The 21971-nt window shown below is 43.5% G+C and overlaps 1 protein-coding gene across 16 annotated transcripts in view; it reads left to right on the top strand.

Moving 5' to 3' along the window:
• Positions 1 to 21971, top strand: part of 4933427D14Rik (RIKEN cDNA 4933427D14 gene) — a 53554-nt gene that overhangs the window by 13301 nt on the left and 18282 nt on the right. For 12 of the 16 annotated variants that reach the window (XR_388546.4, XR_001780070.2, XR_003949524.1 and 9 more), the window contains exons 6-12: positions 2548 to 2763; positions 4424 to 4634; positions 13556 to 13779; positions 15611 to 15777; positions 17402 to 17521; positions 18606 to 18695; positions 18890 to 18979. Coding sequence is in view for 9 of the 16 variants with exons in the window: in NM_001361564.1 (NP_001348493.1) it covers positions 2548 to 2763; positions 4424 to 4634; positions 13556 to 13779; positions 15611 to 15777; positions 17402 to 17521; positions 18606 to 18695; positions 18890 to 18979 (1118 nt within the window). In the remaining 7 variants the exon portion in view is untranslated. Of the gene's footprint in view, positions 1 to 2547; positions 2764 to 2837; positions 2905 to 4423; positions 4635 to 12035; positions 12349 to 13555; positions 13780 to 15610; positions 15778 to 17401; positions 17522 to 18605; positions 18696 to 18889; positions 18980 to 21971 lie in introns of all 16 variants that reach the window. The other 4 variants (NR_155066.1, NR_155065.1, NR_155067.1 and 1 more) reach the window with 2 other exon arrangements.

Here is a 21971-nt window from a genome sequence, read left to right as displayed (position 1 = left end):
CTGATTTTATTAATTTGGATACTGTCTGTGTGCCCCCTGGTTAGTCTGGCTAAAGGTTTATCTATCTTGCTGATTTTTCTCAAAGAACTAGCTCCTGGTTTGTTGATTCTTTGTATAGTTCTTTTTGTTTCCATTTGGTTGATTCCAGCCGTGAGTTTGATTATTTCCTGCAGTCTACTCCTCTTGGGTGTATTTGCTTCTTTTTGTTCTAGAGCTTTCAGGTGTGCTGTCAAGCTATTAGTGTAAGCGCTCTTCAGTTTCTTTTTGGAGGCACTCAAGAGCTATGAGTTTTCCTCTTACCACTGCTTTCATTGTGTCCCATAAGTTTTGGTATGATGTGTCCTCATTTTCATTAAATTCTAAAAAGCCTTTAATTTCTTTCTTTTATTTCTTCCTTGACCAGGTTATCATTGAATAGATTGTTGCTCAGCTTTCATGTATATATGTGTGCTTTCCCTTGCTTTTGTTGGTATTTAAGACCAGCCTTAGTCCGTGGTGATGGATGGGATAGGGTCCATGGTATTATTTCAGTCTTCTTATATCTGTTAAGGCCTGTTTTGTGACCAATTATAAGGTCAGTTTTGGAGAAGGTAATGTGAGATGTATTTACACAGTATCTTACATGAAGTGTTCTTCCTTATTTATTTATTTTTTGATAACTTTTGGTTGAAAGTTGATTTTATTCGATATTAGAATGGCTACTCCCGCTTGTTTCTTGGGACCATTTGCTTGGAAAATTGTTTTCCAACCTTTTATTCTGAGATAGTGTCAGTCTTTGTCCCTGAGGTGCATTTTCTGTGTGCAGCAAAATGGTGGGTCCTCTTTACATATCCAGTCTGTTATCCTGTATTTCTGGGGGAATTGAGTCCATTGATGTTAAGAGATATTAAGGAATAGTGATTGTTACTTCCTGTTATTTTTGGTGTTAGAGGTGGAATTATGTTTGTGTATCTATCTTCTTTTGAGTTGGTTGAAAGATTACTTTCTTGCTTTTTCTAGGGTGTAGTTTCCCTCCTTGTGTTGGTGTTTTCCATCTATTATCCTTTGTTGGGCTGGATTTGTGGAAAGATACTGTGTAAATTTGGTTTTGTCATGGAATATCTTGTTTTCTCCATCTATGGTTATTTAGAGTTTTGCTGGGTATAGTAGCCTGGGCTGGCATTTGTGTTCTCTTAGTGTCTGTATGAGATATGCCCAGGATTTTCTAGCTTGCATAGTCTCTGGTGAGAAGTCTGGTATAATTCTGATAGGTCTGCCTTTATATGTTAGTTGATCTCTTTCCCTTACTGCTTTTAATATTCTTTCTTTGCTTAGTGCATTTGGTGTTTTGATGATTATGTGACAGGAGGAATTTCTTTTCTGGTCCAGCCTATTTGGAGTTCTGTAGACTTGTATGTTCATGGGTATCTCTTTCTTTAGGTTAGGGAAGTTTTCTTCTCATTTTGTTGAAGATATTTACTGGCCCTTTAAGTTGGGAATCTTTGCTCTCTTCTATACCTATTATCCGTAGGTTTCATCTTCTCATTGTGTCCTCGGTTTCCTGGATGTTTCGTGTTAGGAGCTTTTTGCTTTTTGCATTTCTTTGACTGTTGTGTCAATGTTTTCTATGGTCTCTTCTGTCCTTGAGATTCTCTCTTCCATCTCTTATATTCTGTTGGTGATGCTTGCATCTATGACTCCTGATCTCTTTCCTAGGTTTTCTGACTCCAGGGTTGTCTTCCTTTGTGATTTCTTTATTGTTTCTACTGCCATTTTTAGATCTTGGATGGTTTTGTTCATTTTCTTCACCTCTTTGATTTTTGTTTTCCTGTAATTCTTTTAACGGATTTTTGTGTTTCCTCTTTAAGGGCTCCTAGCTGTTTACTTGTGTTCTCTTGTATTTCTTTAAGGGAGTTATTTATAACCTTCTTAAAGTCCCCTATCACCATCATGAGAAGTGATTTTAGATCTGAATCTTGCTTTTCTGGTGTGATGGTGTATCCAAGACTTGCTATGGTGGGAGAACTGGATTCTGATGATGCCAAGTAACCTTGGTTTCTGTTGCTTATGTTCTTACACTTGCCTCCTGCCATTTGATTATCTCTAGTGCTACCTGCCATGGCTATATCTGACTGGGGCCTGTCCTTCCTGTGATCTTAGTTGTATCAGAACTCCCCAGAGTTCAGTTCTGTGATTCTGAGATCCTGTGATCCTGAGATCCTGGTGTGTCAGAGCTCCTGGGAGTCAAGCTGCCTCTGGAACCCTGAGATCCTGGTGTGACCAAGCTCCTGTCTGGGATCCTGGGATCCTATGGTCCTATGGTCATGGGTGTGTTAGAGCACCTGGGAGTGGAGCTTCCTCTGGGTGTTGTGGGACTGGCTGCAGAGTTTGCACAGGGCACCGGCCCAGACATTAGGAACCTGTACCACTGGTCGTGCAGAGTTCCTGGGTGCCTGGATCCCACTGGTCCCAGTTACTTCCAATGTTTGACTCCAGATATTCTTAATGCTTTCTGTGGTTCAGGAAATCAGAACCTGAAGTAACCCCTTGCTTCTTGTTTGTTGCCAGTCATGGGCAGTGTCTAGGCTGGCAGCCGCTCATCGAGCAGCCATCCGGGCCTTGCAAGTGTTTGTCACTCAGTTTACTGACCGAGGGGAGCACCCAGTTCCTGCTCGGTGTAGGGAGCTGGGCAGCCTTATTCGTCAGCTGTCGCTGTGTTCCGCCAAGCTGGATGCTGATCCTTCTGTGCCAGACGTGGTCATAGACATCTTGCAGCAAATCGAGGTAGGAAATGGACTCCAGTTTTTGTTAAAAGGATGTTGTTTCCAAGCAGGGAAATAACTCTGACTTCTCTCTAGTTCCAGTCAGTGAGACCATAAGGCAAAACTACTGCCTTGCCTGGTAACTTGGTGCTTTGCAAAGAACGTAAGTTTGTGTTTTTCTTGTCTTTACATTCTGATTTTATTACATAAAAAAGGAAAGGAAAGGAAAATGGCTTTCTCAGATTAGTGCTTAATTACCAGTATTTGATCTAGAAAGGTTCTAGAAAAGAAACACTTAGGACATATGCAAGGAAGAATCTCAGCTCTTGGGATGGCTGGATACATCTGGCATTCCACAAGTGGCTATTCTGATGGGAATGGACAAAGGCCTTATTTGTCATTGGTTACAGAGATTGCATTAGCAATGAGCTCTGGCTTTATAGCCTCATAGGTTTGCAAAGTACGACAATACAATGTAGCCTTTTATCCTTGCTGCAGTACCCTGACTTACAAATACATTGGTTACTACTAATTTAATTTATATTGTTGCTGTTTTTAAAGCAAAGGTCAAAGAGATCTCTTGAGAGCTGAAACTAATTAGCCATCCATGCCAGTATTACTTCTCTCATACACTTTCATCAATAAGTAGGAAAAGATAATCCTGTATTAATAAGCTGTTGGCCCTGGAGGAAGAGTCCATGGTGGAGAGAATTCCAGAGAGAAAGACATATCTGACTACTGCTAACTAGCTCTAGTCCTTAAAACCTACTCTGCTTTGTAGTCCTTTTGTCTAGCAAATGTCTCTTAGTAGCTTCGGTTAAGTTATATCTGTGTAGACAGAGCTCACTGTCAGGAATATGAGCATCAAGTGCAGATCTCAGAACTTTGACAGCAGATCATAATGTCATTCATGCTCTTTCAACTTACCTGTAAGAAACATTTACTGGACAAAATAATTTCACATAGAGGACCTATCTTCTGAGTCCTAGAAAGGATCTCAAGAGAGTGCCCCATATTCTGGGCAAGAGCACCTTTAACAATGCATTGTAAGCATAATGTAGATAGTCCCTAGTTTTGAAAGTATTCAGTAATGTAGGAAATTAAACACTTGTTGATTGCTTTCCTGACCTAATCTTGCTTCCATATGATCCTCTGAACTCAGTCTCCCTGACTGTGCTCAGTTGTCTTTAGTTCGTACTGACCAGTACTGCCTAGTAATGAGTATGGGTGTGCTAGGGGATGGGACATACACCTCCTGCCATTATGGTCATGGACAGATTGCCCGTGGGCCCACAGAGTTCCATTATCTTATGAAAATGTATGTATCTATCCACACAAAACACTACTTGAGTTCATGAAGTTTTGTTGAAATGAAAATTAACATGTAGTATATACAGCTATAATCTGAAGACTGCTTGTTTCCAAAGTAATGATTCTGACTTTTAAGGTTCATATCTTTACTGTTGATTTTAACAAACTAAACTAGTAAAAGAACTTGTGTAAATTGCTTTTATTAATCCCTGTTGTAAATAATATCAATTTTAGACTAATGGGAACATCTTGTTAACCATTAGAGACAGCCATTTAATGACTTGTCTCTGGATGGTGATATTTTTCAGTGTTGTGACTAAAATCATACGCTAGTGGGATAAACTAAGAGAATAATGACTGTTTTGTGATAGGCTTTGGAGTCTCTCCTGGAAAAGAAATTGTCACCTAAAAAGGCAAAGAAATGTTTCACAGAAATTCGGAGCAGATTTCCTGTTGGTAGCCAAAAGATCTTAGAGAGATGGCCAACTGTACTGCCCAAAAGTGAGAGGAGACCCTTGGTCACAAAGGAGACATTCCCACAGGAAACCAGTCGACCTCCTGTGGCAAAGAGGCTTCTTGCAGGTATGTGTCTCAAAATGTTCCTGTGTGATATTTTGCTCTGTGAAATTGAAACAGTTATTGGTAAGCTGACTGTATTGTACTGGTGTGTGGATACATGTGCACTTGACATCTGTGCATTTCTGGATCCTCATCCTAGGAAGTGGGATTGTCAGGTAGTGTGGTGTGCACATTTGAGCAGATTTTGCCAATTTATCCCTTAAAAGTATGTGCATGCTTCTGTTTTGATGAGTGGCATTTTATATAATAAGAGCTGAATGTTTCCAGCCTCTCAGTGGGAAATGGCATCTCACTGTTGCTTATTGAGGCTCTGTCCTCCTGAGACTGTTCATGGCTTCCTTACCTGTGCATATTGCTGCACAGATCTCCCCTGTTGTATTCTTTATCCCTCTCCTGTTGGGTTCCATGTCCTCTTTACTTATGGATATAAAAGTTCTGTGGATAGTGTAGTTCTTAATCTTTCTCTCTCTTTCTTCCTTCCTTCCTTCTTTCTTTCTTTCTTTTTGCTTACATATATTATAAATATTTTCTCCTAGTCACTTATCTTTAGAATTTGTTTATGGTGTTTCTTTCCTCTATAGAAACTTAATTGTGTAGGCAAATCCATCAGTCTTACTTATATTTTAATATTTTACATGTCAACTAACTTTTCTTTGTTATTTTTTGAAGATTTGCTTGCCATTGCTCATTCTGAGAAATGTAGAATGCATGCATTGAGTGCGGGCATGCTGCAGGAGTCTGTGTTAGCTCATGGGAAGTGGTGGCTCTGTTGCCAGCCTGTGCCAGCTCATGGGGAGGAGATGGTCATACAGATGAGTGTGCATTCTGGCTTCTTTTCTATACCTCAGTCCAGTGTTGGAGCTTTCTACATAGGGTTCTATAAGATCCTTGCTACATATATTTCTAGTTTTCTGTCTTGCTGATTTTACTGCTATTGTAAATGAAATTTTTATTAATTGTGAAACTGGTTATTGCTACTTAAATGGAAGCTGTTGGGTTTGTGCATTAGCCTCACATCTGGCAGTGCCTTGAAGTTTTTCTTAAGACACTGTGTTCCACTGTGATTTCTGATACCAGGGAGCTTTTCTTCCTTAGAGCTAGAGATCCAACCTTTGCACATCCAGGCAAACATAACCTTGAGGTGCACAGCCAGCTGGGAGGCCACCCCCCAGACATGAGGTAGAGCCATCCTGCTATGTTGCTTAGCCCAGGCCAGCCTATAAAACTGAGACTGACCTTGAACTTTGCAAACCTCATGTGTTAGGCTTCTGGGTGCTGGGATTACAGGTGTGAACCACAATATTCTGCTAAAGGGTGTGTCTGGCAACATTTAAAATGTTTAATATTTAAAATTCCTAATGAGTAGTGATGTGTGCTGTAAACTGATGTTTTAGGGTTGATGTAATCAGGGTTTTGTTGCTTGATCTTTTGACATTCTCCAGTAGATGAGGTAATCTATAAACATTTATGGGTAGAACCAGTAAACTCATTTCCCTTTCTAAAAAACTGTTCTATTTTATTTATAATTACAATTGGCGAGGAGGGAGAGGTAGAGGTGAGAGGACAGCCTGGCGGAGTCGGTCCTCCCCATCCACCATGGTTGGTTCCAAGGACTGAACCCAGGCTGTCAGTGCGTGGGAAGCTTTTCTTCTCCTCTCAGCCATCTTACTGGCCTAGGAAGATACAGATAGAGAAGTGTACCAAGTGTCAACCCACTGCTGAGCTAGTGCCAGGAAGGAGGACGCGTGCACATGATGAACTGCCTGCCTGCAGTCGTAGCACGGCTGTACCTTGGAAATAATGCCTGTGGTCCTCCTCTCTCCCACCTGGCCTCCTGTATGTACCGGATTCCTAAAAATGTTTTAGTTTTAGTTTTAATTATATGTATACAGTGCCCCTGGGACTGGAGTTACAGGCAGTTGTGAGTGGCCTGGCCTGGGTGCTGAGGTAGGCACATGTACTTAACTTCTGAGCTATCTTCAGGACAGAAGTTAATCCCCCTCCCCCACCAGACAGAGTCTCACTGTGTAGAGCAAGATGGTCTTGAACTGACAGGGATATGCCTGCCTCTGCTTCCTGGGTACTAGGATAAAAGGCAAGTGTCACTATCCTCGCTACTGCTGGTTTTTTGAACCCTGTTGTATATTTAAGGCTATATTTAACCTTAGATTTGCCGAGAGTAATGTGTTCAATTTTCTTTGACCTTATTTTGTGTTTTTCAGTTGCCAGTGTTTGGGGGCTTTCACTTCATTGCAACTTACTATGTCAACATTTTTTATGTCATATCTCTTCTCTTGTGATCAGAAACTTACATGAGTGTCTCCTATCTCTTAGAGCGTTTGTCCATCTGCTGCTCTTCTGTAGACCTTGTATAGCATAGAGTTTCACCTGTAGCCTCCATGGAGCCCTGAGTGATGACAGGAGGGGCAGCTCATTGACGGTGTTGGGAGGGTCTTCAGCTCAGTTCTCACAGGTGGAGTAGGGTCCAGTCCACAGGTGGAAGGCTCAGTTCCAGAAGACAGCCCCACTTGAGATACCAGTTGCAGGTCTTAGGTAGTCACTTGCCATTCGAAATCTAGGCTTGGTGGGATTGCTCACCCAACTCACATATACCCAGTACAAAGGCTACCTAGCATACAGGACACAGGTGGATACTAAGGCCAGGAGTGTGGGAAGGGGCACACTACTTCCAAGCACTTCCATGTATACAGCAACTCAAAAGCTCTCTGAAGCCCACAGTGTAAACAGCTATGGGGCTCTCATCACAGGGGCAGGGTTGATTATAACACAAGTCCTACCTATGTTCTACCCTTCCTTGAGTGTGGGGGATGTGCAGAATGCAGGAGGCTTGCCTCCCACTCACTCTCCTTGTGACCTTGAACAAATGCTTCATTTGTTTTCCTCACCTGAAGAATGTTAGTAATCCTGTCCTGCCTGCTCTGGGAGGCAGCATGATAGGGTGCACATGGATGTGAATTCTGTACCAAACATGACTAACCATTACTATGGAGTGAAACTAGGATATGGGTAGCCAGTTCTCATGTGCTGTGCACTTGCTTCTGGGAGCAGTGTGGGGATCTTTAGCTTTGTTTTTCTTGTTCTTAGAATTGTTCAGGTCACATTTTTCTCTTTCTATTTTAGATAATAGCACTCTTCCTGTTCCTAATTCTTCATTCTTATTTCCTGCTCCCTACCCAATACCTCCAAAATATTATGGGAAGCCCCAAGGGAGGGAAAATGTCTCTCTGTCATTTGGGATTCATGATTGAGCCTAATTGGGTCAGCTTCCTTGTGATTTGAGTAATTGTTGGCTAGTGCATTTCTTAGAGACTTCTGACTACTGATTGCATTAGTGTACCGTGTGAGGATGGCTGGTGGCTGCCACGCCGCTGGCAGCAGTGTCCTCAGACTCAGCTTCCTGTGGATTTGCACGGCATTTGCTGTCTGATTGATGCATTCACATCTGAAAAGGTGTCAGGACCTAACAGCCAGCATTGCTTCAATAGATGTAATCTTGGGAGTCACTAAGCTATAGATTGAGTAACAGGAGTTAGTCCTGTCATTCTTCTGTTGTGCTTTGTAATACTTGCTGTGAAACTGACTGAGCTTTGAGAACATCTAAGGAGAACAGTGGTATGGGGGAATCTGGGTCCTGACTTACTGTTGCTAAGGAAGAATCACAATAAAGCTTTCCTTTGGTTCAAAGACACATACACACACAAGCACACACACACACACACACACACACACACACACACACACACATTTTACATCCCAACTGCAGTGTCCCCTCCTTCCCTCCTTTCTCTCTTCCCGGTCCCTCCCCTCTACCCACCCAAATTCACTCCTCTGTTTCCCTTCAGAAAAGGCAGGCATCCCATGAGTATCAACTAAACATTGCATATCAAGTTGCTGTAAGACTAGCCTCCCCTTGTATTAAGGCTGGCGAGGCACCCCAGTATGAGGAAAAGGGTCCCAAAGGCAGGCAAAAGAATCAGAGACACCCCCTACTCACACGGTGAGTCCCCAAAGAAGACCAAACTACACAACTGTGACATGTGCACAGAGCCTAGGTCAGTCCCATGCAGGCTCTCTGGTTGTTGGTTCAGTTTCTGTGAGCCCCTATGAGCCCAGATAGTTGATTCTGTGAGTTTTCTTATGGTGTTCTTGACCCCTCTGGTTCCTGTAATCCTTCCTCCCCTTCTTCTGAAGGATTCTCTAAGCTCCACCTAGTGTGAGTCCCTGCATCTGTTTCCATCAGTTGCTGGGTGAAGCCTCTCTGATGACAGTTGGACTAGATGCCAATCTGTGAGCATAGCAGAGTATCATTAGGAATCTGCTCAGTGGTTTGTTTTCCCAGTCATGGTTGGTTCAATTTAAACAGAAAGGATAACAATAATAAATACCCTATATCTGCTATGCAGTTTAAAACATTTTACTCTGGGATTTTTTTTAAAAATGTGATAAGTACTGTTAAAGTCTCTTGAATACCTCCCCCCATTCCATTTTCTTCCTTCACTTTTTAGAGGTTTCCATTATAAGCCTCTTCTCTTTTATGTCTGAGCTGCTTATATGCACATCTTTAACATACTGTTTCACACATGTGCCATTAGTATATGTCAGTCTGTAATATCATTATTTTTTAAATTAGTAAGACTTATTCACATTAATAGGTGAAGTCTAATTTTTCCAGTACTAGAGTTCAAACCCAGGGTCTTACAGTAGGAAAGCTGAACACCTCTGATCTACAGTCCCAGACCGGATGATTCTAACTTTTTAACTCTTATATGGGTCTCCTTTGTATGGATAAACCATAAATAACTTTCATCTCTTCATACATATTAACAAACACTTGGGTTCCCAGTTTTCTGCCATCAGTCTTTGTATGTGGTACAAGGTCTCACTACACTGACCAGGATGGCCAGAACTTCTGGAATTGAGTGAGCCTCTCTTGCACCTTTATCTTGAATAGCTGAGAATACACAAAGATGTCACCATGCCATTCTGCTGGCTGGTTCTGCTTCTATAAACAGTGACAGGGTGACGTCAAAGCTGACGCCTCCTCTCTGTGTTTACATGTGCAAGTTCCCTGGGCCGAGCATGCCTGTAACTCAGCAGCTATACTGAGAATCTTCAGCCTTGGAGGGCATTGATGGAGCCACTCATCCAGGGAGTTAAGCCCTTCCCTCCCACACTGCTGGTTTCTGAGTTTCCACCTTCCTCATTTATGTTTGTGTCATGCTTCACATTTCCCCATCCTAATGGAAGAATCCTAGCTTACGGCTTGATTTCCTGATTATTAAATGAAGTTCATCATCTTTTTTTTTTTTTTTTTTTTGAGTCAGGGTTTCCATGTAGCCTTGGCTGCCCTACAGCTCACTCTGTAGACCAGGTTGGCCATAAACTCATAGAGAGAGAGATCCGCCTGTCTCTGCTTCATGAGTGCTGGTATCACAGGTGTGTGCCACCACCTGGCTGTTTGTCATTTTCCATGCGTTTATTGACCACTTGTTTTTCTGCCTGGTTTGTAGCTTCCATGCTTTGCTCATCTCTCGGTTGAACGGCTGATTTCCTATATAGGTCTGTGAAGGTTCTGTATATCATCTGGGTATTGATACCGTGTTAATGACACACATTTCAGAGATTTCCTTCCAGATTTGGCTGATTTACTATGGTGATTTTTTTTTTATCAAAAGCAGTAGTCCAGTATAAATAAACTCTAGTAAGTTGGTACCATATTTGAACTTAAGACAGTTTTTTCTGCCTTGATGACATGATAGTATTCTCCTATTGTTTCTTCTTAAAGTTTTGAAGGACTTCATGCTGTTTGTGAGCTAAGCCCTGTGCAAATGTGGGCATAGATTCCACTTTGGTTTCCATGTGTGCATAGTAGTAGTCCTCAGTCCACATCTGCTGGGCTATGGCTCCCATCCTCTGCCATTGGTCCCTGAATCACTCCACACTGCCTTACTAAGATTCCTGTCTCTGGGCAAGAAATACTCCTGCCTCCATTTTATTTCCAATTTTGTTGTTGCTTTTCAAATTTGTCAGATTAATTTTTAGAATTTTATTCTTCATATGAATTTTTAAATTTTGAGTTACTATTTTATGCGTGAATGTTTTGCCTGCATGGGCATATGTGTACCACATGTATGCGTGGTGCCCTCAGAGGTCAGAAGAGGGCATTAGATTACCTGGAACTGTAGTTATAGATTGCTAGGAATCATCTTGTGGATGCTGGTAACCTAACCAGGGTCTTCTGAAAAGAACAACAACAACAAGTGCTCTTAATTTCTGAGACCCTCATAAGAATTTTAGGATCAATTTGTTTAAGTTTTGCTTGTTTGCTTGTTTGATTTTGGGTTGAGACCCACTATTGAGTCCTTACTGACCTGGGACTCTCTGTGTTTGTCAGACTCACCTCAAAGAACTGCCTGCCTCTGCCTCTGCCTCTGCCTCTCTGTCTCTCTGCCTCTCTGCCTCTCTGCCTCTCTGCCTCTCTGCCTCTGCCTCTCTGCCTCTCTGCCTCTGCCTCTCTGTCTCTCTGCCTCTGCCTCTCTGCCTCTCTGCCTCTGCCTCTCTGCCTCTCTGCCTCTGCCTCTCTGTCTCTCTGCCTCTGCCTCTCTGTCTCTCTGCCTCTGCCTCTCTGTCTCTCTGCCTCTGCCTCTCTGCCTCTCTGCCTCTGCCTCTCTGCCTCTGCCTCTCTGCCTCTGCCTCTCTGCCTCTCTGCCTCTCTGCCTCTCTGCCTCTGCCTCTCTGCTTCTCTGCCTCTGCCTCTCTGCCTCTGCCTCTCTGCCTCTCTGCCTCTGCCTCTCTGCCTCTGCCTCTCTGCCTCTGCCTCTCTGCCTCTCTGCCTCTCTGCCTCTCTGCCTCTCTGCCTCTCTGCCTCTGCCTCTCTGCCTCTCTGCCTCTCTGCCCCTCTGCCTCTCTGCCTCTCTGCCTCTCTACCTCTCTGCCTCTCTGCCTCTCTGTCTCTCTGCCTCTGCCTCTCTGTCTCTCTGCCTCTCTGCCCCTCTGTCTCTCTGTCTCTCTGCCCCTCTGCCTCTCTGCCTCTCTGCCTCTGCCTCTGCTTCCAGAGTGCTGGAAATAAAGGTGTGTGCCATGATACCCTGCTGGATCAATCTGTTTACATACACAAACATTTTTAATTTGATAGGCATTTGAAATTGTAGATCACTTGGTGGGGAACTGACATGGTTACAATGCTGAGTCCATAAAGAAAACTTGACTTGTTTTATGTCCTTTCAATGGTTAGAAATATAGTTCCAGCACTGCAGAAATACAATCAAAGCTGTATAATGTTTTCTGTGAAATTTCTATGTGTTTGTCATTAGATCTCCTCCTCATTTTCTTGGAGTTTTTGTTTTTGTGTATTTGTATGTTTGTTGTCGTTTGTGATTCTAGGACTGGAACCCAGAGCATCCCACATGCTGAAACAAGTTTTCAGAGCTAGGCATGGTGGCATACACCTTTAATCCTAGCACTCTAGAGACAGAGACGAGTTCCAGGACAGCCGGGGCCACACAGAGAAACTCTGCCTAGAAAAACAAACAAACAAACAAACAAACAAACAAACCAAGATGTTTTAAATCTGAGGCTGGAGAGATGGCTCAGTGGTTAAGAGCACTGGCTGCTCTTCCAGAGAATCTGGGTTTGGTTTCCAGTACCCACATGGTAGCACATAGCTATCTATAACTCCAGTTCCAGAAGATCCAAGGTACTTAGCATACATGTGGTGGATAAGTGTTTTGCCTGCACATATGTTTGTGCTCTTGTGCATGCAGCGCCCATGGAGTTGAGACGAAGGCATCTGAAGCCCTGGAACTGAGATTTAGGATGGTTTTGAGCCCCTGTGTGAGTGCTGGGGACCGAACCCAGGTCCTGTGCAAGAGCAGAAAGTGCCTTTGACCACTGCCATCTCTGGCTGCAGTATTTCCATTTTAGAAAGACAGCCTCTTAGTGAGGGTTACTGTTACTGTGCTGAAACAGCATGATGAAAAGCATGAGGAGGGAAGAGTTTACTTTGTTTACAGTTCCATATAACAGTTTATTATTAAAAGCAGCAGGGGGCGGGGGGAGGATAACTCACCGGCAGGAACCTAGAGGCAGGAGCTGATGCAGAGGCTGTGAAGGAGTGCTGCTTACTGGCTTGCTCATTTTGACTTGTTTAGTCTGCTATAGAACCCAGGACTACCAGCTCAGGGATGGCCCCACCCACAATGGGCTTGGGCTTCTCCCCTAATCACTAAATAAGAAAATATCCTACAGTTGGATCTTATGGAGGCACTGTCTTTCAATTGAGGTCCCCTCCTTTCAGATGACTCTAGTTAGTGTCAAGTTGACATAAATCTAGCCAGCATAGACAGTTTGGCAACGCAGTGGGAATGTGACTAAGATCAGCAGGGCACCGGTGAGGGGAGTTTCTTTTTTTTTTTTTTTAAGATTTATTTTATGTATATGAGTACACTGTAGCTGTCTTCAGACACACCAGAAAAGGGTATCAGATCCCATTACAGATGGTTGTGAGCCACCATGTGGTTGCTGGGAATTGAACTCAGGACCTCTGGAAGAGCAGTCAGTGCTCTTAACTGCTGAGCCATCTCTCCAGCCCGGGGAGTTTCTTAAAGCCGAGAAATCTAGAGAGGCCAACCTGGGTAGGAACAAGATTTTACAAGATATTACAGAATTAAGACCACAGACCAAAACTGTGTCTTAATGTCAGTCAATGTGGTCCTGACGTTAAGGGGGCTGGTCATGATGCTTGGACATTGGATGCCTGTGGGGGTATTGCTAAGGAGGTGGTGGGTGTGGCAAAAGAGCCCCATGCTTTTCATGGTGCCAGGCTTGAGCTTAGATCTTATTGCTTTGCAGTCATTTCCCCTGTGTGGCTTACGTGGAATTTCCCCTCTGAAATCTTTGTGTAGCTATGTGTCAGCCTGATGGGGAGCTTCAGAGGCTGGAGAGTGAACCCGATGTGCTGGATGCACATCTTCTTCCAGAAGAAGCCCCTCGTATAGAGGACAATGGTACAGACTTCAAAGACGGAACATTAACCCCAGCCAAACCACAGGCAGTGAGAAGGAAGGCTTTGACAGGGTCCATGCCGATTAGGAAGAAAGATACTGTGGAGTCAGCCAGACCACAGCAGGTACGAAGTCTTCCTTTCTTGTGACCCGTTTATATTCATCTGATATTGTCCAAGGTCATACAAGCTAGTAAGGGTTAGGACCAGCATTTGTTTTGGGGCAGATGGATATCCTTTCTTTTGTCAGTAAGATCCTAGCTAGTTTAATACCATGGTCATAATTAGGATTCTTGTCTTAAAATTCAGTATTTGAAAGTGTAAGAGTTGAGAGGATTTAAGATTCTGTTCTGAGTGGTTAGTGGGATATGTTGTTCCTGGGACTAACAGTGGCTCAGTGGTTTTAATGGTACTTAGTGCCCTTCTAGAAGACCAAGATTAGGCTCCTAACATCCACATAGTGGCTCACAGCTATCATCTGTAACTGCCGTTCTAGGGGGTCCAGTGCCCACTTGTGGTACACAGACATTCATGCAGGTAAAACAGATAAAATTATTTTTAAAAGATTATGTTTCTACTAAGAATAAATACTGATCTATTATAGTCATTGAATATTAAAGGGCCACTTTAGGTGAGTGCTTTTTAATATGGCTTTAGGAACTAGCTTTGTAGTTAGAACTTGTGATCTGAAACTACCTTATATTTTAAGCTTCTATCTAAAACTTCCTTATAGGGCTGAAGAGATTGCTCAGTAGTTTATCACAGCCTGCTCTTCCAGAGGACTGGGTTTGATTCCCAGCACTCACATGGTGGCTCCCAACCATCTGTAACCCCAATTTCAGGATATCTGGTGTCCTCTTCTGGCCTCCATGGGCACCAGGCATGCAAGTGGTGCAGACAAAATACCCATACACATAAAATTAATTAATTAAAAAATTAAATATCAACAACAGTAGAACTTCCTTATAGTCCTACAATGGAAAACTGGGGAGATGAGTACCTCTGGTCTGAATGTACTTGCTGCAGTGACTGCCTTTCAGTAGTGCTGTCTGGAGGCTTCTGTAGCACATGGGTATTGCCACATGGCCTTGGAAAAGGAAATTTCGGCATACTAGTGTCTTAGTTTCCTTTCTATTATTGTGAGGAAAAGCCATCAAACTGTGGAAGAAAGAGTATTTTCAGTCATGAAGGGAAGCCAGGGTAGAAGCTCCAGGCAGGAGCTGAAGCTAGAGACCATGGAGGAATCTTCTTACTGACTGGCTTGCCATGGATTACCGAGCCCACTAGTAACACAATGCCTCGGAGTGACAATGTTCACGGTGAGCTGGCTTCTTTCCCATCAGTCATTAATCCAGAAAATGCCCCAGACTTGCCTAGAAGCCAGTCTGCTGTAGTTTTACTTCCTTTCTCATTTGAAATTCCTTTTTGTAGAGGACTCTAGTTTGTGTCAAGACCACAAGCACAAATGAGCACAGTCAGTAACTGACAGGTCATGGATTGGGATCGCATCCCTATTCCTGCCCAAACAAACTTGTAATGAGGTCATTGGGAAGTCAGGATTGAGCCTATAAGAGACAATTCTATTTGGATGCTCTTCTCAGCTTCATGCCCAGTGGGTATTTGAAATTGTGTGATTGATTGTGATTAGAAAGGTTGAGTATTTTAGGCAAGAATATTTTGTAATTTACCTGTAAATAAGCACGGACTTCTAGAAAGGAAGATTTAATTAAGGAAAAAGATAATAAACATTTTATATACAAATGTGGAAAAGCCAAGGATTCCAGGCCCGCCCTTCAGTGTGAGTGATACACTTCTCACATTCCCTCAGAGTTTGCAGTAGCTTTCAGAATGATGCATGAATAGCAAAGAGGCACCAGGAGCTCCAGGGAGTCAGAGGTTGAAGCTACACTGTCTTTGATACTTGCCTGGCTTTGTAATGCATCTTTACTTCCTATAGGGACTCCACATAGCTGAAAGAAATCGACCAAACCAACCTTACAGCAAAAGCAGGTTGCAGCAGACAACAGTGTCATCCAGATTAAAAATGAACCGACAGCCTATGAAAGACCATAGGGCTCCTTGGATACCTCCAAACCCCACATCCCCACCAGCCTCTCCTAAATGGTATGCAAAAATTCAAGGACCCTGGGTTTATGACTATTTTCTTCACGTTAGAGCAGATGAACTAGTAGGTTTCATTCTTCCCCTTGGACAGAAATCCTTATATGTATGAGTGATACATGAGGTTTTTGTCTAGAAGTTTGCTGGTTTCTTTTTGTACCTGTCCGTGGGCGGATGGAGCACCTCAGTGTCCAGTGGGCCTGTGTCAGTGTAGGAAGGATTTTATGCTGTGTGGTCTGCTCTGCCAACAGATTGTGCTTATCCAAGGCTTGGCATTGTAGCTCTCTTATGTCTTAATATCTAGTGCCTACACATAATAGGCATTCACTTAATCTTTGCTGAATGAATACATATTTTTAAATAATTTAATTCCAAGTCAAGAAAGCTGTGAACTCTGAGCTCATTCCTATTTGCCTGACTTTGCCCCACCTGCAGGAGCTAGTCATTGTAGTGCTGGCATTACTGTCTTGTTACCCACACTCATAGCATAAAGACAGCGAAGTTGCTATCTATCCCACAGGGTCAGAGAGAAGGTTCTGCCCTTAAGGGAAGCAGGGTGCAGTTTGAATCAGGCTAGGAGGTAGGTGGCTAAAGATAAAAGGGAGCTTGTTTGCCAAGATTTGGGAGTATTTGAAAGCACTGTGGAAAACACTAGAAGGTCCAGCAGGGGAAAGGAAGAAACAGAAACAGCAAGTGAGAAAGAACAGGACGAGGGGCTGACTAGCTGGAAGGGCTACCTTGCTGGGGTGAGCAGCCTGGCTCTAGGAGGCTCCTTGCAGATGTGCATGGTGTGAGTCTGTGGTGGTATGCATGCATCCCTCAGCCTGGAGAGGAAGGAGAAAAAGCGCTGATCAGAGAGGCTTATGTGACCGAAAGCTGGCTCTTCTGACCCGACTCTGGGGTTTTTTCCTTTGTTCTTTGCTTTATGCATGTCAATACTGGGATATAAACTGAGTTGGTAATCTAAAACATCATCAGGTTGAAGGTTTCACTGTTAACCACATGCACAATAGCTGCTAGACTACAGTTTCTCAACCTGTGGGTCATGACCCCTTTGGGGGCAAATGACCCTTTCCCAGGAATCACATATCCAGTATCTTGCATATCAGATATCTGTATTATGATTCATAACAGAAAAATTACAGGTATGAAGTAGCAATGAAATAACTTTATAATTGGGGTCACCACAGCACGAGGAACTATATTAAAGGGTCGCTGCATTAGGAAGGCTGAGAACCGCTGATCTAGATAGTGTGTATGTATGGTGGGTGGACACGTGAGGCAGATAAGGCTTCCTGGATCAGAGTGCTGTGTGAACCTAACATAGACACTTAGAGGAATGTGACCCGTGATGTTATTAGTGACTCCTATTTATATATTTAAAGCAGGTTTTGTTGAAGAACATTCTTTATTCTGTGACAGTTTTTTTTAAAAATTTTAATTGAAATAGTGACTGCTTCTTGAAGCAAAGGGGTCTTCTCTGCATGAGAGCTGAAGGATCCTCACATTCACTTTTCTATGCAGTCGCCAGGCTCTGAGCTGTAGGTCAGCATCACACTGTTCTTTTAGAATGAGTCACAGCAGGTGGGTGAATGACTATAAAAGGCCTGCTTTTTCATTTCATTAGTGCTGCGTGGATGAAGGTGAAGTACAGCCCCAGGGATGCTGCAAAGGAGCAGTCCCTACAGCAAGAGGATACCCACAAGGAAAGTCAGCTGAGAGGTGATGCTGAGCAAGAAGCAGCCAGGTTTGTATTAGCATTTCTCAGCATTAAAGGGCTCCATTAATACAGACTCTGAAGCAAAGCGCTCTTGTCCTTGCAGTGTCTAAGGATGATTATTTAAAATTAGATTGTTGGACTTGCCTATTACACTCCCCAAGTTACTACAGGCCCACCATACTTTTATTCTTCTTATTTCATTCATTCAAAAACTTCTGTGTATGTCATTTGCCAATTTGTATATGGCACAGTTGTATGCTTTATGTACTTTTTAAAAAAGCAAATAAGACCATAATCCCAGTTCTTATTTACAGCCAGTGGAAAATACATGTAATTAGCTGTGATTGAAGATAGAATGTGGTATACACCCTAAGATCTGGGCAGGTTCAGAACAGGGAGTGTTTTCTTCTTGCTGCAGAGAATGAAGCTTCGCACAGGGAGGTCGACATTAAACCAGGGCTTGCACAGGCGAGAATAAATGTGAGGGGTATAATGAGAATGTTCCCAAGGACGGCAGCAGTGAAAACAGCTTGCTCTGCATTTGTTTGGCTGAAATTACCCTGGCAATTATGGGAAAGCAAAATTGAAAGTGGGTATTAGGGCTGGGGAGCTCAGGGTGTGGTGCAGCTCCACTGTGTACATGAAGGCCTAGCTCCATCTACAGCCCTTAGAAAAGAGTGGGCCGTTAGGTGACATTCACAGAGCCACAACCACAGGAATCAAAGCTCTTTGACAGGCACATACAATAAAACTGTTTACAGTTAATGTCCTCTTTTGTTTTTATTTGGCTTTATTAACACCTACACTAGGCTCTTGTTTCTTTGTCTAAACAAGTAACATGTCCTGAGATCAGTGGTGGCTGCCTTTCTTGCTGGTACCTTCTTGTGTGTATTCTAACTTGAAGTACTTTTGAGCATAAATATCCTTTTATAGGAACATGGTGTGGGGGCTTTCATGGGTACCCAGAGGATACATTACTTTTGGGTCCTTTAATAGAGCCAGGATTGGTGCTGGGTTAGAGGGAGGGGACTCATTTCTTCTCTGTTCCTGTGGTAATGACACCCTGTGGCGCTGAGGCTTGCTTACCTTGACTCCTTGTATTGCCTGTTAGGCTTTCTTGGCCAGATGCTGAGTCTTCCAAAAGACTGAAGGAACTAGAAGAATTGGAAGCCAAAGAAATGGAAAGAAAGCAAAAGCAGAGGTAAGTATTTGTTCCTGAGGTAAACAAGAAGTGAGTCATGGTTGTTGATGTCAGCCATGCTTGTGGGCTTACTGGCTTTCTGCCTCCTTAAGACTTCAAAGCCACCTAGGAAGTCTTCAGGAGAGCAGAGATAGAAGCCAAGGGCATCCTGGCTTAGCTTTGAGAAGAATTGATGTGACTTCACTGCCCTTTAGGCTCAATTGGCTTGAGGCTGAGACTTCTAGAAGAACCAAAGAGTTGGATGAACTGAAAGCTGAAGAGATGGATAGACTTCAAAAATTAAGGTATATGTTTGTTACCAGGGCGAAATAGGGTATGTGTCCCTATATAGATTTAGTTGATCCATATAGTTGGAACTCTAAGTGTGTAATCGAATGAACGAGTGTTTGCACTATGGCGTGGTTTCCTGGTTGTGTATGGAGTGTGAAGGAGAATTGCAAAAGCATGTATGTATGATCTGGGGGTGTTCTGTATTCACTTCTTGTTTGCTGCCTTATATCCCAAGGCACTGCGCTAGGTGGATGCCAGTCTTCCTGAGGGCAGAGACCATGTGGATGTGCATGGTCTGTGAATCATGAGTGTACAGATGCTGTTGTCTCACCTTAGCTGAATGCAGATGGGGTTTCAGATGAGGCTGCTTTTCCCTATTCATCACCTAAGAATGCTACTACCGAACGTCAGTAGATGCTGGGAACAAAGGCAATGAAAAGATGAACTCAGGAATCAGGTACCCTTGGAAAAGGAGGTTTAGCATCTACAACAGTATCATTGGTTTAGGAGGCGATGCGCATGTGTTCATTTATAATATCCTGAATCATACAATAAAGAAATCAAGCAATAAAGAAATATGCTTAAGATGTAGTGGGGACGATGCCACTGCCGCAGTTGACTGCTTTTTTCTAGCTCTGATGACCATTTGCCCTGTAGTAAATGAGCAAGCACTGAGTGAGCAGCATCTGAACTTCTCACCATCATTCACAGCAGCGTTCGCTCAGTCACAGGGCTGTGCTGCTTCTCTTAGAGGCCAAGGTGACTGGACTTAAGATTTCAGTTACACAGTCACAGAATCTTAAGACTGGAAGGATACCCCTACACACATAGCTGATATTTCCAGACTCTTCTGGTGTTTCCAGAAAGTAAGTGGCCAACATACCTCTGAGCTGGTGTGGTCACTGCTGTTGGAGGGAGTCTGCCTTAGTCATCTCTAGCCATTAGAAGATTGAGTGCCTGTCTGCAACTCCTATCCACTTGCCTTTTTGCATCTTATTTATTCTTTATGTGTATTTTTTTTCCTGGAAAAAAAATAAATGTAGCATACACATAGAAAAACACTAAATTCACATGTATGATTCGGGATATTATAAATAAACACCTGCCAAACCAATAATACTGTTGTAGAAGCTAAACCTCCTTTCCCAGAGGTACCTACTGCCCTGATTCCTGAGTTCATCTTTTCATTGCCTTTGTTCACAGTTCACAAATCTACTGATATATACATTTCTGGCAACAACCTCAATTTTAGAAACAGAAGTACAAACTTAGCTGAGCATGGAATGGTCAGTTTTGCTGGTGTTAGATAGACTCTGGAGACTAGGTCTTAGAATGTGGATCAAAACCTGACTTTAAGCTTTCATCAGTGTACTCAAGAGCCTGGCTCCAGGAGTCCTAGTGAGAGTATGAGTGAGCCATGGCAGACATGACGTAGGGTCACCACCTCAGGCTGTGGGTGAACTCGGCCCAGTGAGCACTGGGCTCCTCATCAGGAGGGGGACTGCCTGGCCGTGCTCTGCTTCCTCAGGTCTGGCTGGGCGGCCTGTGGGGATAGGTCACAGAAGGTTGGAACTTCATCAGCATCAGGGAAGACAAGACAAGCATCCAGGCTAGCTTTGCTCACATGGATCTCCATGTTGTCACGTCTTCTTTCTGTTTGTATTCTTGTGTTGAAGCACAGACTAACTTAGCTTCTTTTTAAAATCACAATTTTATAACTTTATTTCACACTACAGATAGTTCTCATCCACACTGACTGACTGTAGGGTTTGTGTGTATGTGTGTGGTGAGGGCAATTTGGTTGTTAGTTTTTGTTGTTTTGTCTGTAGGGTTTTGAATATAGTATTGAGGACATAGATTACCAAAGTATAAAGCCTGTTGTTTGGTGTCTCTCCATCTCATTCTATGGGCAAATGCATTCAGATATGGTAGGAGCATTTCTTATACACACGGCCCAGATGGCTCTGTAGAGTCTGGTGTCGCTGTGCACATCTAGAGTTCCCATCTCCTTTATGGTAGGTTTCTTATTGCACAGAGTGATGTGCACTCTGTGGACACCCTTGTGAATGTATTCAGGTTTGCCCAGTCTTAGTGACTTTTCTATTGCTCTAATAAAACATCATAACCAAGGCAGCTTATAAAAGAAAGCTTGAAGTGTTGGAAAATTAGACATGATAGCAACATGAAGAAATAGCTAAGAGCTCATATTTTGTTCCACAAGTAGGAGGCAGAGAGAGGGAGGGCTGCACAATGGGAATGGCTTTGAAACCTTAAATCCCTCCCCCAGTGACACACCTCCTCTGACAAGGCTGTTGGGAACAAAATAAAGGGGGGGGGGGGGCCCAGGGAGAAGTGGGATAGGAAAAAGATGCCCACACCCCGCCAGAGTTTCCCTGTTCTCTGGTCAGTCAGCTATGGGAGGGCTGCTACCTACCCTATCCACTCTTCCCTGGGTGGGCATTCCTCTAATCCCACTATTCAGGGGGTGGCCAAGGGACAGCCCTGCCTGGGGACCCCCCGCCCCCTGAGCTACTTTGCTAAAGCCACCAGGGTTGTGGGAGAGAGGGAATGGGGGAAGAAGTTCCCAACACTGACCAGAGTGCGCAGCAGAACTTGAAGGGCAGAGACTCTCTATGGTTTAAGAGCTTTATTATAGAAATGCAGGGGAAAGAGAGAAGGTAGGAGAGAGAGAGAGAGAGAGAGAGAGAGAGAGAGAGAGAAGGCTAGAAGGAAGGAGAAAGGAAGAGAGGTAAGGAAAGACAAAGAAAGGGAAGAGGAGAGAGAAGTGAGAGATGAGAGAGGTGAGAGGACAAAGGAGTAAGAGAGTGAGGTGGGGGCTGAGCACCCCTTTTTATGGTCTTCACTGTTGCTAGGTAACTGGGGAGGAGTTTAGCCTGAATAGGTCAGAAGCTTGGGCCATTGCTTACTGTGACTACTGACCATGCTTCTCTTGTGGGGGCTGTGGGAGGTGGTACCTTAGGCAGGGGCCAGAGTTCCAGGAGCATG

This window comes from Mus musculus, chromosome 11, assembly GCF_000001635.26.
Source record: "Mus musculus strain C57BL/6J chromosome 11, GRCm38.p6 C57BL/6J".
Classification (NCBI taxonomy): Eukaryota; Metazoa; Chordata; class Mammalia; order Rodentia; family Muridae; genus Mus; species Mus musculus.
Note: the sequence above shows the minus strand (reverse complement) of the source record. Positions and strands in the feature narration are given on the sequence as shown.